The sequence below is a fragment of the Papio anubis genome, chromosome 12, assembly GCF_008728515.1.
Source record: "Papio anubis isolate 15944 chromosome 12, Panubis1.0, whole genome shotgun sequence".
Classification (NCBI taxonomy): Eukaryota; Metazoa; Chordata; class Mammalia; order Primates; family Cercopithecidae; genus Papio; species Papio anubis.
The window spans coordinates 77353560-77370329 of record NC_044987.1 but is presented as its reverse complement, the minus strand read 5'-3'; the positions used below and the strand labels follow the sequence as shown (position 1 = coordinate 77370329).

The window sequence follows — 16770 nt, the reverse complement described above, 5'->3', positions numbered from 1 at the left end:
CAGGCTCAATGTGCGTGTAGGCTCCAACAACAGGATAGTGGGAAGAAGGAACAAAGAGGCTTCCTGTTCCCTTGGAGGAGTTTGACTTCCTGGAGTATGGGCTTGCTTCCAGGAAGCAATATACGTTGAAAGCAGTTGGTGGGTAGGGATTATATATATTAATAACAGCCCACAATTCAAGCAAATGCATATATTATGGCTTTATTATGTCACTCAACATAGGATCATGTAGTTTTGTTTTGAGTGGTGCCTGTTGAACCTAAACCGTTTGAGGAATTTGGCATCTCTGCAAATTCATTCTGTTTTGGGGACTGTATTTGGGAAGGCTGATGGCATTTGTAGCAGAATGTGCTTTCTGCAAAATGCTACTGGTGTTGGACTTTTCCTACCTGTACCCAGGAATAAGCCAATTGGCAGGAATTTCTGGAGGAAACTCCTAAATCCTTTAACGCTGCCCCCTGCCCCCCATCACAGAGAAGTCTGTACTCTGTTGTCATTGGAAGAAAAAAGTTTGTTGATGCCCTGGAACAAAATCTCTAAATTAAATTCTCTAATTTATTTTTATATTTATTTGAGGTTTGAACAAACCAGATGACTGTTCTGTGTATCCTAAGTGACCTCTAGAGATTGTTGCCATTTCCATGATTGTGGTGTTCAATATTCAAAGCAATTTGGAGACTTCTTGTCCCAGATGCACTCCTTTGTTGCTCACATCAAGTGATATCTGACTGGTCTTTAAAGATGCAAATTTCACAATTTTGGATGAGCCTTGAGTGATCTGAAAATGTTAGATTTTTCTCTTTCATTCTATTTGAACATACGTTAATGTGGGTCGGCTATTTCTTTAGAGCAATTAAGGAAAAATGCCCAATTTCCCAGAACAACTCATGAAGTACTCATGGATTATTTCATTTTCTTAGGAACTTGCCTACTTCCTAAAAGGTGTACCCTGAGCGTTTGTGACTCCAAGGGAAACCAGGAGCATCATGCTGCAGAAACCCTTTACAGGATCGTGCCAATTGCTCCGTGACCATGAGCTGGCTCTCCTTTGATGGAGAGATTAATAGTTTCCATAATTATATCATCCTGGTTGTTCTGGGCCCAGAGTTTACTCAGACTTGAAAGAAATTGAAGTTAATTGAAAAAGAAAAAAAAATTCTTCCTGTCTTATTTTCCCTCTAAGCCTCTCATCTAGAGAAATGATGAGAAAGAGATTCAAAGATTTGTTGCCAATGGGAGCCAAAATGTTTCTTTTGAAATTGTAGATAAAAAGAACCAGAAGGAAGCAATTGAATGGTGGGGAGGAGGTAGTTACGGGAAAAGGGTTACAGCTGTGCCTAAATAATTCCAAACAACAGAAACACTGGGCAGTGGAGCCAGTGTACATGTGGCAGGTTGTCCCGGGGAGTGGACATCGGTTCTGGAAACGAGTGTAGAAGGAGCAGAAGAGGAGTTTGGTAGTTGATGTGATTGTTAGCAGAAGAATTGGATTGGTCTAGTGATTTTTATCTGTGTCTACGTCTAATACAGAGGAGCTTTCATGAGCTTATTTGCCACATCGTGGAGTTTGGGAATACTTATCTTTGGTTAAAATCCTTTTTTTTTTTTTCTGGCTCTAAAATTTGAGCTCAATTTTTTCTTTGTAAAGCCCCTATCATCACTCTTGACCAGTTCTCTCCAACTGCACTCCAGTAAGGTTGCTGCTGGACCTTGGAGAGTTTCAGTGGGCAGATGGTGCAGCCCTCCCTGGAGAAACGGTATATTAATGAACATAGGTCCTATTGAGAGTGTCATGTCTTCAGTCGAAGATGAACTTCCAGTATGTGATCACCAAGTGCTTTGCTGAAGTCTACTGAACCAGTAAGAGAGAAACCGAATTGCAGATCAACACTTCTCGTTCATTCATTCATTCCGAAGTGTACTGAGATTTGACCTTATCGTGTGTTAAGCACTGTGCTCAGTCAGTGGGACTAAGGAGGTGACAATTCAAGATAGGAGGAAGACAAGGGGGCTAGTTAGTGACTGTTCATTCCATCAGTTTCTGAAAGTTCAAGGTCCATCTCACTTCTCCTGAAGCTATGTACTTTCACTCTTCCAACTTACATGCTAGTCGGAGATGTGGGGGTCTCTTGAGGATTACACAACTATAAGAGATGTATATATTTAGTGAGAGAATATCTCCCTGCAGTTTATATGCAGGCTCAACAGCACCCTTCCACCATTGCGCACCCTCCATGAAGTTAAGGACAGCAGATAAATGCTTCCACCCATTCCTCTTTTGGGACTTAACAAGGAAGTCACTCAGGCCACTCTCATTCCAACCCAAGACTTGGCCATATCTCACCTGTAGAGGGAGGTTCTGAATTTTTAGCTTTCCTGTGATTCCTGAAGTTCCCATGCAATATCAATGCTGGGTTGAGAGTTACTGGACCTGCCAACACAGCTGCATGGCAGGGAACGATTGTGCCACAGCAGAGACTAGAGGAATGATGTATATGTGAGAGGCTCAAAGGTTTGTGGCCAGTGGGAACTGTGATGAGGCCTACTCACTCAGGGAGTACTGTGGAGTCTTACCCAGGCCAAGAAAAACAAAATCCTTAAATTACATTAGCTTCATGACACAGCCTCACAGAATAGTGAAGCAACCAGCTCGCTGGAAACGAAGAGGCTAGAGTTGGAAAGAACATAATCCTCTCCACACCTGCCATGAGGTCTCATAGGTGTACCTCTCTTCATAAAGTTGGGCTCCATCTTAAGAGGAAGCTATTTAAGCACTGAATCTTTTTTTTTTCTTTCTTAATTAATGACTGACCTTTTTTTTTTTTTTTTTGAGATGGAGTCTCACTCTGTTACCCAGGCTAGAGTGCAGTGGTGTAATCTTGGCTTACCATAGCCTTGACCTCCTGGGTTCAAGCAATTCTTCCACCCCAGCCTCCCAAGTAGCTGGGATTACAGGCACCTGCCATCAGGCCCCGCTAAGGACTGGGCAATTCTTAAAGGATCTATTTAAGTTATTGGACCAGAGTAGATTGAAACTGAATTGGGTGTTCAGTTTGTTAATTTTCCTGCTACTAACAGATGGGGGCTCCAGAGAAATAGCAGATTTGTCACAGGCAAAATGAAGCTGTTACCTTTCTCTCTGCATCTGAGTAACAGTATGAGTTGAATTTTGAGACCCAGACCCTACAATATGGGGAAGAGTAGGAGGAGATGAAGTTGCTGAAGCTATGATAGGTAAGATAGATAAGGTAGATAAAATAAGAATCCTTAGAGACTTTTGGAATCCCTATAGTTAGAGATACTCAATATTCTTCCACACACATAGATCCATTTTCAAGAAAACAAAGAGCAGGATGGTAGATAAAAAAGAGATTTCATTATATTTCAGTAGGCTTGCTGACTGACTTATTTTATATCCAGAATCTACAGGGAGCACCCAATGTGTATGGTGGCGCCATGAAGCATATCTATCCGGGGGTAAGCCTGAAGTATTCCTTTAAACTGCTGACACATCTAAAGAGAAAGATAAACTGGAATTGCACATCCAGTCTACAACCCGTCTCCAATGTGAAACAGGAGACACAGTTGAACGTATTCATTTTTATATTCAGCAAGCATTTGCTGATGGCCAGCTCCATGTCAGGCACAGCACTAAATGCTGGGGGATACAGTGCATGGCATAGGGCAATTGCTCCACAAATGTTAGTTAAGTAAGTGAATGAAAACTATGTTCACTAGCTGGAGGCTGACTTACCTCAATAAGGCTTAACCCTTAAGGTAGTGGTTCCCAAACTTTGATGGAGTTTGGAATCACCACAGGGTCTTTAAAAATGCCAGTGCCTGGTTTCTACCCCCAGCCATTCTGATTCAATTGATATGGGGTGCGAACTGGGCACCAGGACTTTTTAAAGCTCCCCAAGTGGTTCTACTCTATGACAAAGTTTGGGAACCGTGGGTTTAATGGCCCCTCACTTGGTCACGTGTTCTCCTTCCATGACTCTGGGAGGTGCCTAGCAATTTTGAATGTGAAATTTTACATTATTTTTATTGAACAAGGCCCCCAACTTGAATGATTTGCAGGTGCCATAAAATCTGAATCTGCCCTTCCCTATCCTTGAGGTGCTCTTAGTCTAGTCAGCTGGTTGCTTAGTGAGCACGAGCTTTTCAGAAGTGGAATTTGGCTGAAGATGCAGATTAGCAGCCATCTTAGGGCTACCACCACGTGACAGCTAAACCATTACAAGCAACAGATGTCACCCTTTGTGGTTTTGTCTCCCCTTTGTTTTGGCCCATGACCTTAAGAGGGATTTTTGCAATGCTTTCAGAGGGAACCCCAGTGTGGAGTGAAAGCTTTGGTTGCTGCAAGTGCAAGGTTCTGTAGTTTTATTGAGCATTTTTATTTTGAGACAGAATCTTGCTCTATTGCCCAGGCTGAAGTGCAGTGGCATGATCTCAGCTCACTGCAGCCTCTGCCCCCCAGACTCAAGTGATTCTCCCACCTCAGCCTCCCAAGTAGCCGGGACCACAGGCATGCACCTCCACACCTGGCCTTTTTTTTTTTTTTTTGTATTTTCTTTTCCTTTTTTTTAGACAGAACTTCACTCTTGTTGCCCAGGCTGGAGTGCAATGGTGTGATCTTGGCTCCTTGTAACCTCCCACTCCCAGGTTCAAGTGATTCTCCTGCCTCAGTCTCCCAAGTAGCTGGGATTACAGGTGCCCGCTACTATACCCGGCCAGTTTTTGTATTTTTTAGTAGAGACGGGGTTTCACCATGTTGGCCAGGCTGGTCTCGAACTCCCGACCTCAGGTAATCTGCCTGCCTTGGCCTTCCAAAGTGCTGGGATTACAGGCATGAGCCACCGCTCTCAGTCTTTTTTTGTATTTCCTATAGAGATGGGGTTTTGCCACGTTTGCCCAGGCTGGTCTCGAACTCCTGAGCTAAAGCAATCTGCCCGCCTTGGCTTCCCAAAATGCTGGAATTACAGGCGTGAGCCATCGTACCCGGCCTGAATTTTGTGTTATATTGATTGGGTTTCATGGTCAGCGTAAAGTTTTTGCCTTCATAGCATTTCCAGCACAAGCGCTTTGCAAGAAACACACCATGGTCCTTCTCTGTGTCCCTGGAGTTCTCCACCTCACCATCCCCTACCCTTCCTGGAAGAGTTGCCTGGTGACAATTACGAGGCTGATTCGAAGCACTACAAACTGTATTCAATTATTTTATTACAGAGGCAAACAATACTGATTTCTGCTGCACACGTGGGCCGGTTGGCAGAGGATGGTCACATGTGCAACTTCCTCTTCTGTGCCTTTGGCCAGGTGCACACCTGGGAATGTGCCTCTGTGACTCACTGGAGTGAATATGCACACAGCCTGAAGGGGAGAGAGTGGAGCTCGCTGTGTAGGAGCTGACGCCAGGCTCCCGGCGCCGTTTGGAAGTGGCTCTGAACTTGCTAAGTGGCTGTCTGCATTGTATTTACTCATATCATCTACAAAGTACAGGCTGCTCTGGGGTTCTCTGAGGCTTCTTTTTCCTGGCCAGGCTTGTTGTGAGTCCTGGCCCCTTTGGTATATCAAACACTTCCTCAGCAGGTTATATCCACGTCGTGTGTGCATCTGATTATCAGTAGCTTTGTTGCCCACTGAGGAAAATGGACCCTCTCTCTCCAAGTGACCAATAAAGGCAGTTTAAGGTCATGCTGCTGCTCTCTGTCAGGTGGGGCTTGGGCCTTTCTGATTACCTTCTGCCGCAATGGAGCCTGTAAAGTCTTCTAACATCTGGCACCCATGAGGTGGTGCCTCTGATTAGCCTCTTCCAGGGTGGGGTACGGGGCATTTATGCTATGTAGATGGGATTTTCCCATAGATGAGAGGAAGCTCTCTCCTTCTATCCATTTGGAACTCCAGGAGTGGCATTCCTTGCCTCTCCACATGGTGTATTTTGTTCTCTTAACTCTCCCAGATGATCACATTTGGATTCTCAGAATCTTCCTGATTTCCATGAAAGCTCGGTCACAGTACCTTAAGCTCAGTTGGAGAAACAAAGAAGTGAGGTTAATCATCATGTTTGCTCATTTCCCCTGATGTAGACTCATCATACCCTTTCATAAAAGCTTCAGAGGTCATTAATTTGACAAATGATACTGGCTTTGCTTTCTGCAGCCTCAACAAATGCTGTTTAACTTGTTGGAGGAAAGGCTAGTGGCACTGTATGAGCAGGGCGATAATGCCTCTTTGAACAACACAAAGCAAACATTAAGTCAGCAGACATTGGGGGAAATCAAGTGTGCCCAAGTAACGGGGCCCATTTCCCCAAGCACAGTTGATTCTCATGCTATAAGATAGTCTTCCTCACCCCAAACATCTGAGTAGCTGGCACTTCCTAATGATTCAGACCATTCTGTGTTTCCATATAAATGGCATTTTTGCACAGTTTGCTTTATTAACTTGAGCAGGAATGCTGCATGGTACAACTCCAGGGGGCACCATTCACACTGTCTTAATGTAAATAATGAGTCCTAGTCTTAGAATGTCTTGGCTCTCCCGGATGGTATTGAATGCTTTCATAATTATCACTAAAGAAGGTTTCTATATGATTCAGAACCCAAAGTTAATGAAGTCTTAAAAACCTGAAGGAACTGAAAAATGAAATATATCCTTTGGGTTCCTTAACCTACTTTTTGAAATGTTGTGGTACATTGAGGTGAAATGTTTCCAAGGATAAGTGAGGCCTTAGGTTCTGTTCCCCCTCTGCCACTTACTGTGTGACTTTTGGCAAGCTATAATGCACAGCAAATGAAAGGCTTTGTCATGATCGATACTTGTTGGGCCATTTTGCTCAGAGTGTTTGAAATGGCCACACGCCAACATTTCATGAGGTAATGTGTTGAAGCAGAGAAGTTCAAGTGATAGCCAGCGTTTCCAATTGTAATTTTGAAAAGTGTAATTGAGAATTGAAGGGGACTTGGAATGAAATTTTTGTAATGCTGTGTGTAAACAGACTTGTACGCCACTCTTCCCGTAACGCCATTTGGGTGTCATCCGATATGAGAGCTCACTGAAGATGTCACATCGTGAAGATTACTATGCTTTTTGCAGGGAGATTTAGTAGATCTGGATCTTGAGGACTCAAGAGATTATGTCCTGGCCTAACCTCTCTCCTCCATCCCTTTGCCTCATCAAATGAGTTTCAATTTGAACATGGATAGAATGCCATATGGCTTCTAACATCTGAGGTCTTAAAGAAGCAGCCTCTGTTTCACATGCGCAGAGGCATAAATGGAGCTTTGACCTTCATGATTAAGGATCACAGACAGCATTTTGTTTTATTATCATGTCTTGCATTTCTCTCACATCTCACACAGACTTGCTTTTTTCTTTTCGTTTTTGAGACGGAGTCTCAATCTTTTGCCCAGGCTGGAGTGCAGTGGCGTGATCTCCACTCACTGCAACCTCCACCTCATGAGTTTAAGTGATTTTCGTGCCTCATCCTTCCAAGTAGCTGGGACTACAGGGGCCCGCCACCATGTCCAGCTTCATTTTTGTATTCATATATTCCTTCTCAACAAGCATGTATTGGATAATTACTTATTAACAGCCTTCTCTGTAATAGGCACTGTGCTGGATCCTGCCCTAGAGGTGAAAGGGACAGTTCCTACCCTGAAAGAGTTTACGGCCAAGGAGAGAAACAAAGGAACAAATATGTACAATGCCATAGACAGAAGTAAGCTTAGGGAGCATTCCCACGGCAACTGTGATTTCTGGAAAATGGTTGTCGCTTGTTACAGGGGTCTCCTTCAAGTAAGTGATAAAATCTAAGCTAAGCATGTACACACTCATTCACTGGAGTTCAAATCACGTTTCCTCTTAGAAGAGGGAGCATGATGAGTAAAACAGCACAGGGCTGAGAGACAGAACAGGTGGTTTCTAGTTCATGTTATGCCATATACAAGCCGTGTAACTTTAGATAAGTCACCGAACCATCTGAGTCTCAGTTGCTTTAACAACCAAAGTAAACAATATAAATACAAGTACTTTGTAAAATGTCAATCTCTATATGAATTTTAGAGACTGACATCAGAAAAACCTTCAGTTTGCTGCATGCACACAATATATAGCTGAAGTTAAGTAAGCACAACTTTTACTTTGGGCCTAATTTTGTCCCTGAAAGGACACTTTTCTTAACTCTACACATAAATCATATTGTGATATCCAAAACTATTCTTTTTACCTAAGTCTCCAGTCACAAGACAATTAGCATGCATTTTAAACTCTCAGTTTGTACATTAACACGGTATTAAAATCTCTACAGATCAGCCTAAGAATAATTTTTCAGAGAATGATTTTTCCCAAGGTGTGCGTACGAGTGGTAAGGCTACACTTTGCTTTGATTTTACTGCACACAAAAAAGGCAAGTTCTTCTGTACGCTTTCCATACACCACATACCCACATTTGATTTACTTTTTAAATGACTCAACACTAACAGTTCAATATGACTTTTGCTATCTTAGAAGTATAACATCTTGGGATTATAACTTTCAAAAAATAATTGCACAGAGCATGAATGCTCATGTTACTTTCCAAACCCTGGTAAGATATTGGTATAAGGATTAGGGGTTAAAACATGTATTAAAATCAATGTTCCTCTCCGCAATATTATACTTTGTTGAAATTTATTGAAGCACTGTAAAGAAAGGGAAGAGGAAGGAAAATTGCAATTACTGAGTACTTATTGTGTGCTAGGACCTGATCTAGGGAATTTACATACATATATTATCTTATTAACACAATTCTCACAAGGGAGATAATGTCAGCTGTATCTTTTCTGGATGAAGAAACGTTCAGAGAAGTTAAAAAATTTGTTGATGTTCACACAGGTAGTAAGTGGAAGAGTTAAAGTTTGAATTCATATTCGTCTGATTATAAAGCCCTCCCCCATTTTTACCTAAAAATGCTTCCCTTTCTACATGTATAATACACGAACATTGAACTGCTGTCATATAAAATGCTGTACCAGTTTTACTTCCCTTCCCAAGGTGAGCTATGAAACGACAAAGACAGCAAGACTCTAGAATTGAACCACTTGCACATATGAGTATTTTGAAGTATGATACCCCTGAAGTCTTTCTGGAAAAAGATTATTCAAGGACTTACTTTAAGAAAATAAAAATATATTCACGGGATAGAAAAAAACAGTAACTTATGGGTCAAAAGCCTATGGCTTAACAAAAAAGGAGTCCAACTTCAGGTAGGATGGTTCCAGGTACCTAAGCAGTGCCTTAGGTCCTGGTTTCTCTTCATCTTTCACTAGATACCACCTTGGTATCACCTTCAGTAAGCCTTCTTCACTAGATGAGTTCCACAAACGTCAGGCTTTTGTCCCCCAGAGTTAAATATAAGAAAGAGGAACTGTCTTCTAAATTGCAAACGAAGTCTTGGGACTGATTCTTATTGGTCCAAATTGCATTATGTGCTCATTACTGAGACAATTAATCTGGCCAAAGGCTATTGATCCTCTCTTCAGCCAGTCCGCAGTCCTGCAAGTGCCCTAGAACTCAGGGAGAGGGCAGGAGGAGTAGAAGTAGGTCCAACCAAAGCAAATGGACTGAGACAGAGAGGAGTCCCCAAAAGAAAACCAGATTCTTTTCAACAGAAGAAAAGGGAATAGATGCAAAGCATTAAAAACAGTAATGTCTGGTGACTATGGTCAAAAATAATTTAATTGTACATTTAAAAATAACTATAAGAGGCCGAGCGCAATGACGATGGTCAAAAATAATTGTACATCTAAAAATAACAAGAAGAGGCTGGGCGCAGCGACTATGGTTAAAAATAATTTAATTGTACATCTAAAAATAACTATAAGAGGCCAGGCACAGTGGCTCATGTCTGTAATCCTATCACGTTGGGAAGCGGAGGCAGGTCGATCACTTGAGGTCAGGAGTTCGAAACTAGCCTGGCCAACATTGTGAAGCCCTGTCTCTACTGAAAATACAAAAAAATTAGCTGGGCATGGTGGTAGGCATCTGTAATCCCAGCTACTTGGGAGGCTGAGGCAGGAGAATTACTTGAACCCGGGAGGTGGAGGTTTCAGTGAGCTGAGATCGCACCATTGTACTCCAGCCTGGGCGACAGAGCAATACTGTCTCAAAAAACAAACAAAACCTATAAGAGTATAATTGGATTGTTTGTACCACAAAGGATAAATGCTTGAGGGGATGGATATGCCATTTTCCACTATGTGATTGTTACACATTGCATGTCTTATCAAAATATCTCATGTCCTCCATAAATACATACACCTACTATGTACCTCAAAAATTAAAAATTAAAAAAAAAAAACAGTAATGCCTCTACAATGAACTGACAAATCAAGAAAATTGTTAGTAAAGATTAAATAATCACTGATGATGTTAATGTAACATTTGATGCAATTGTTAAATGTTAATGTACCAACAATTTGTAAATAAAATTCCAGATGTTTTTAACACATACTTGAGGCTCAGTAAATATTTATTGAATGAACAAATGACATATTGAAAGGTTTAGGGTGGAGGAGGCAAGGGAAAAGAGAAATAAGAGCATTCCAAATACCTTGTCTTGTTAAGGAAAGAGGTTGTAGATATTGAGTAATCTTGGTATTGATAGGAATATATACATTTAAATATGTTTGTTAATCATTCAAGGATAATCACTTTTGAAATAGTCAAAAGATGCAGAATTTGTAAACCACTAGATTTTAAAAAAAGGACCAGAGAAAATTTGATCAAGCCAGCAAAGGTCAGATTGAGAAAGAAAAAGAAAGAAATCAAAATACATTTTAAGACTCAAAACACCAATGATATGAATGGGCTAGATTACATTACTAAAAAGTAAGTATTCTGTTTGGAGACAAAATCAGTTTTATGTTTTTACAAGTGACAAACTTAAAACAACACACAATAAAGGCAGGGATAAATAAAAACTAAGTAATAACAAAATAGAAAGCAGGAATTGTAAAACAAAGAACAGAATCAAGGGGAAAAACGTTAAAGGGACACTTGGGATATTTTATAACCATAAATGATGAATTGATAAGATGTAACCATCATAAACTTTAAAATAAATAATAGAGCAACTAAATATGCTAAGCAAACTTTGTTAGACATACCAAGATTAATTCTTTTAAAAATTGTAGGAAAGTTAAACTCATCTCTCAGAAATGGGAAAGTAAGTAAAAGAAAAATAATAGAAAGAACATAGAGGATATGAATAATAACATTATACAATGTTGATTTTATATATTTGTTTTTTAAAAATCAAATCTAGCACTTACTGTGTGGCAAGCAGTATTTTGAATGCTTTATAAATATGAACCCATTTAATCCTCATAATAATGCAATGAGACAGAAATTTTACACATTGAGAAATCAAAGCATGGAAAAATTAAATAACTTGCTTGAAGTCACACAGCCAAGTGAATGGCAGGACTGCATTTGTCTCCACAGTTCATGCTCTTAATTCCTGTACTCTAAGTGCACACATATATTGACCTTTCTACTCTGTGGTAAAGGCTATTTGGGCTCTCCATATTTGGTTTTCATCTTCTTGAGCTAATGGGAAGACTATGTTTAATAACCCTTTTGTAGTAGGGAAGGGTGAAGTGATAGCCAATGAGTTAAATGCCAAAGCATTTAAAAGCTGGTATTTCATCTCAAAACTCTCTTCTTTCTTGGTGACAGCCATGGATGAAGATGGCAGAGCCACAAGATGGAAATTGCCTGAATCTCTGAGTAACAACACAGAGAACCACATGGAGAGGAGTTGCCCTGGAGAGTCCCCCAATGTATGTTGAACTTAGAGTGAAAGTAAAATAAGCCTTTATCGTGTTAACATAATAAAGGGAGAATTCATCATTCCAGGTGTGTTTGCTCTATCCTGACTGTTACATACCCCAAAATGGAAATGTTACATTATTTTCAAAGTAAATGGAACATCTGTAAAATTGGATGATGTGATAAGTCACAAAGAACATTCTCTTAAGTCCCCCTAAGTAGAAATCATACAGGCACATTCTTGGACTCTTGCACAATAAAGAAAACAATCTTTTTAGGGAAAACTAAACATAACCACATGAAAATTTTAAAATAGTAAATAATTTTCTGGGAAAATATTAAATACTAAAACCAAGAAGAGGCAGAAAACCTTAAAAAATTAATATTCACATTGAAAAGGTAGTAAAAAAAAACTACTTCCATCTTTACTTGAAAGCAACAGAAAATAGTGGGAGAGAAGCATATGCAGGAAGGAAGAAGGACTTGGAGGGCAGGGAGATCACATTTACTTTTATTTATTGAGGTGAAATTCACATAACCTAAAATTAATAATTTTAAAGTGAACAACTTAGCGGCATTTAGTACACTCGTGATGTTGCACAACCACTACCTCTATCTAGTTCCAAAACATTTCTGTCACTCCAAAGTAAAGCCCCTTTTACCCACGAAGCAGTCACTCCTCATTCTCCCGCTTCCTCACACCCTGCCTTTGGCAACCACTGCACTGTATTCTGTTTCTACAGATTTACCTATTCTGAATATTTCATATAAATGGGATCTACGACATGCAACCTTTATTACTGGCTTCTTTCACGTTGTGTAACGTTTTCCAGGTCCATCCATGTTGCAGCATGTATCAATGTTTCATTCTTTTTATAAGGAAGAATACTATTGTATGTATATACCACAAATTGTTTACCTCACTTATCCGTTGATGGACATTTGGATTATTTCCATGTTTTGGCGGCTGTGAATAGTGCTGCTGTGAACATTCTCATACAAGGATTTGTTCGAGTTCCTGTTTTCAGTCTTTTGTGTGCGTACCTAGGAGTGGTAGTGCCAGGTCTTATGTTAATTCTGTGTTTAACTTTTTGAGGAACCAACACACTGTTTCCTAGAGTGGCTGAGCCATTTTACATTCCCACCAGCGAGATAGGATCCAATTTCTCCCAGTTCTCACCAACACCTATTCTTTTCCTGAGTTTACTTTAGAACATGTGAAGATGCCAATGTATCATGCATGCAAGATAAATTATTGGATATAAAGGTCTAGAGTTTAGAAGGGAGATCTGAGTTTGAAACACACATTTTGGAGTTGTTCGCATAACAAGGGTACAGGAAAGGAGGTGCAATTGACAAGGAAGAGGGTATAGACTGGAAAGAGTAAAGGGCCCAAATCCTCACCCAGCCAGAGGAACCCTAAATACCTGGAGGGAAGAGAAAGAGGAACAGCTAAAAGAAGGTTGAAGAGGATCTATCCAAAGGTTCCAAGTGAGAAAGTGAGAGATTGGAATGTGTCCCCTCTCAAATATGTTCTGCTGAAGATCTGAGGAGTGCAGCGAGGTGTCCTTTACCATCCATGCAGTTAGTACTTTCAGTTTCTCAAAAGCCCCATCTCTAGGTCAGAAAACTCCTTTGCCATAGGTTCCACAGATCAAAATGACAGGACACACATAAGGAGAAAGACCATTTCCCATCTGAATACTGCCCAAAGTGTCCAGTTTCAGTGCCTCTCTGTGGTAGGCAAAATAATGGCATCCCCAAATTGTCCATGTCTTAATGTCTAGAACCCATGAATATGTTATCTAACATGACAAGAGATTTTGCAAATGTGCTGAATGGATTTGAGACAGGGGATCATCCTGGATTATCTGGGTAGGCAGAATGGAAGCACAGGGTCTTTGTCACTGAAAGGAGGCAAAGACTTAGATTACAAGATGCCACATTGCTTGCTTTGAAGATGGACAAAGGGGCAATGAACCAAAGAATGCAGTGACCTCTAGAAGCTGGAAAAAGTGAGGGGATAGATTCTCCCCTGGAGCCTCCAGAAGGTACCCAGCCCTGTTGACACCTTGATTTTTCAGTGTCAACTACTAAGGCCTTTCCACCTCAGGGTGGGCATCCAACCTATTCTCCTGACCTCCTTGTGGATGTACTCATTAAATGAGTTGGCTCCATCTGTCTTCTTCAACAGGGGTGGTTTAAGCCCTCCTGTGGTCCCAACTTTAGGAAAGATATCTTTTTATTTTTAAATTTATTTTTAATTTTTGTGGACATATAGTAGGTGTATGTACTTATGGGATACATGAGATATTTTGGTAGAGGCATGCAATGTGTAATAAACACATCATGGAAAATTGGGTATCCATTCCCTCAAGCATTTATTCTTTGTGTTACAAACAATCCCATTATATTCTTTTAGTGATTTTTAAATGTGTAATTAAATTATGATTGACTACAGTCCTCCTGTTGTTCTATCAAACACTAGGCCTTTTTCTTTTTTTCTGGTTTTTGGTCCCCATTAACCATCCCCCACATCCCCCCATTCCCTGTACCTCCCACAATCCTTCCCAGGTAACCATCCTTCTATTCTCTGTCTCCATGAGTTTAGTTGTTCTGACTTTTAGATCCTATAAATAAGTGAGAACATGAGATATTTGTCTCTGTGCCTGGCTTATTTCACTTAATATAATGATCTCCATTTCCATCCATGTTGTTGCAAATGACAGAATCTCATTACTTTTTATGGCTGAATAGTACTCCATTGTGTATAAGTACCACATTTTCTTTATCCATTCATCTGTTGATGGACACAGGTTGTTTTCAAATCTTGACTATTGTGAACAGTGCTGAAGCAAACATGAGAGTGCAGATATCTCTTCAATACATTGATTTCCTTTCTTTTGGGTATATACCCAGCAGTGGGAGTGCTGGATCATATGGTAGCTCTATTTTCAGTTTTTTGAGGTACCTCCAAACTGTTTTCCATAGTGGATGTACTAATTTATTATGCATTCCCACCAACAGTGTACAAGGGTTCCCTTTTATCCACATCCTCTCTATTTGTTATTTGTTATTGCCTGACCAGGGTGAGATGACATGTTATTGTAGTTTTGATTTTCATTTATCTGATGACCAAGGACGTTGTGTACCTTTTCATATGTCTGTTTGCCATTTGTATGTCTTCCTTGGAGAAATGTCTATTCAAATATTTTGCCCATTTTTAATTGGATTATTAAATATTTTACTATAGAGTTGTTTGAACTCCTTATATATTCTGGTTATCAATCCCTTGTCAGATGGGTAGTTTGCAAATATTTTCTCCCATTCTGCGGGTTGTCTCTTCCTTTTATCAATTGTTTCTTTTGCTGTACAGAAGCTTTTTAACTTGATGTGATCCCTTGCAACCATTTTTCCTTTGGTTGCCTGTGCTTGTGGGATATTACTTAAGAAATTTTTGAGTAGACTGATGTCCTGGAGAGTTTCCCCAATGTTTTCTTGTAGTAGTTTCATAGTTTGAGGTTTTAGATTTGAGTCTTTAATCCATTTTGATTTGATTTTTGTGTATGGTGAGAGATGGGGTCTAGTTTCATTCTTCTGATGGATATCCAGTTTTCCCAGCACCATTTATTGGAGAGACTGTCCTTTCCACATTGTATATTCTTGGCAACTTTGTCAATAATGAGTTCACTGTAGGTGTGTGGATTTGTTTCTGGGTTCTCTATTCTGTTCCATTGGTCTATGTGTCTGTTTTTATGCCAGTACCATGCTGTTTTGGTTACTATAGCATAATTTGAAGTCAGGTAATGTGATTCCTCCAGTTTTGTTCTTTTCGCTCAGGATATCTTTGGCTATTCTGGGTCTTTTGTGATTCCATATAAATTTTTGGGTTGTTTTTTCTATTTCTATAAAGAACATCATTGGTATTTTGATAGGGATTGCATTGAATCTGTAGATTGCTTTGGGTAGTATGGACATTTTAACAATAAGGATTCTTCCAATCCATGAACTTGGAATAGCTTTCTGTTTTTTGGTGTCCTCTTTAATTTCTTTCATGAGTATTTCATAGTTTTCATTGTAGAGATCTTTCACTCCTTTGGTTAATTCTTAGGTACTTATTTTATTTATAAGTGGGATTACTTTTTAATTTCTTTTTCAGACTGTTCACTGTTGGCATACAGAAACGCTACTGATTTTTGTATGTTGATTTTGTATCCTGCAACATTAGTGAATTATTTAATTAGTTCAAATAGTTTTTTGGTGGAGTCTTTAGGTTTTTCCAAACATAGGATCATATCATCTGCAAACAAGGATAATTTGACCTCTTCCTTTCCAGTCTGGATGCCCTTTATTTCTTCTCTTGTCTGATTGCTCTAGCTAGGACTTCCAATACTATGTTGAATAATAGTGGTGAAACTGGGCATCCTTGTCGTGTTCCAGATCTACAAGGAAAGGCTTTCAGTTTAGGAAAGACATCTTTGACCTCAACTTGGTTCTGAAAGGTCTCTCCCTGACCATTATTTTTTATGGCATTGAAGTAAGAACACTGGATTTAAAATCAGACACTTTTGCTTGATTATTGATCATACTTACTAGCCTGTGCTAGAAGAAGATCTTAGAGCCGCCCCATGCTTCAGTTTCCTTATCTGTAAAATAAAAATAATATTTACCTCATAGAAGCACTATACAGATAAAAGAAAAATGCATAGAAAAGCTGTAAAGATCCTGAGCTTTAAAGTACATCCGTACTCAGCAAAAAAGAAAACAGGAAAGAAAAGGAACACATCACTAATACCTGCAACATGAAACTCAAAAGCATTATGTTAAGTGCCAGGAGCCAAAAATCTGTACATATTTCATTATTCCATTTCTATGACATTCTAGAGAAGGCAAAACTATGGAGACAGAAATCACATCAGTGGCTGCCAGGGGCTGGTTGTGAGGTGAGAGACTTGA

General features: G+C 39.9%; 1 protein-coding gene across 1 annotated transcript in view; it reads left to right on the top strand.

The window, feature by feature from the left end:
• The window catches only part of SAAL1 (serum amyloid A like 1), a 48138-nt gene extending 36280 nt beyond the window's left edge, over positions 1-11858 (top strand). Inside the window, exon 12 of the mRNA XM_017948570.3 lies at positions 11722-11858. Coding sequence (XP_017804059.1) covers positions 11722-11772 — 51 coding nt within the window. The 3' untranslated portion in view covers positions 11773-11858. The remainder of the gene's footprint in view (positions 1-11721) is intronic.
• The last annotated feature ends 4912 nt before the right edge of the window (positions 11859-16770 follow it).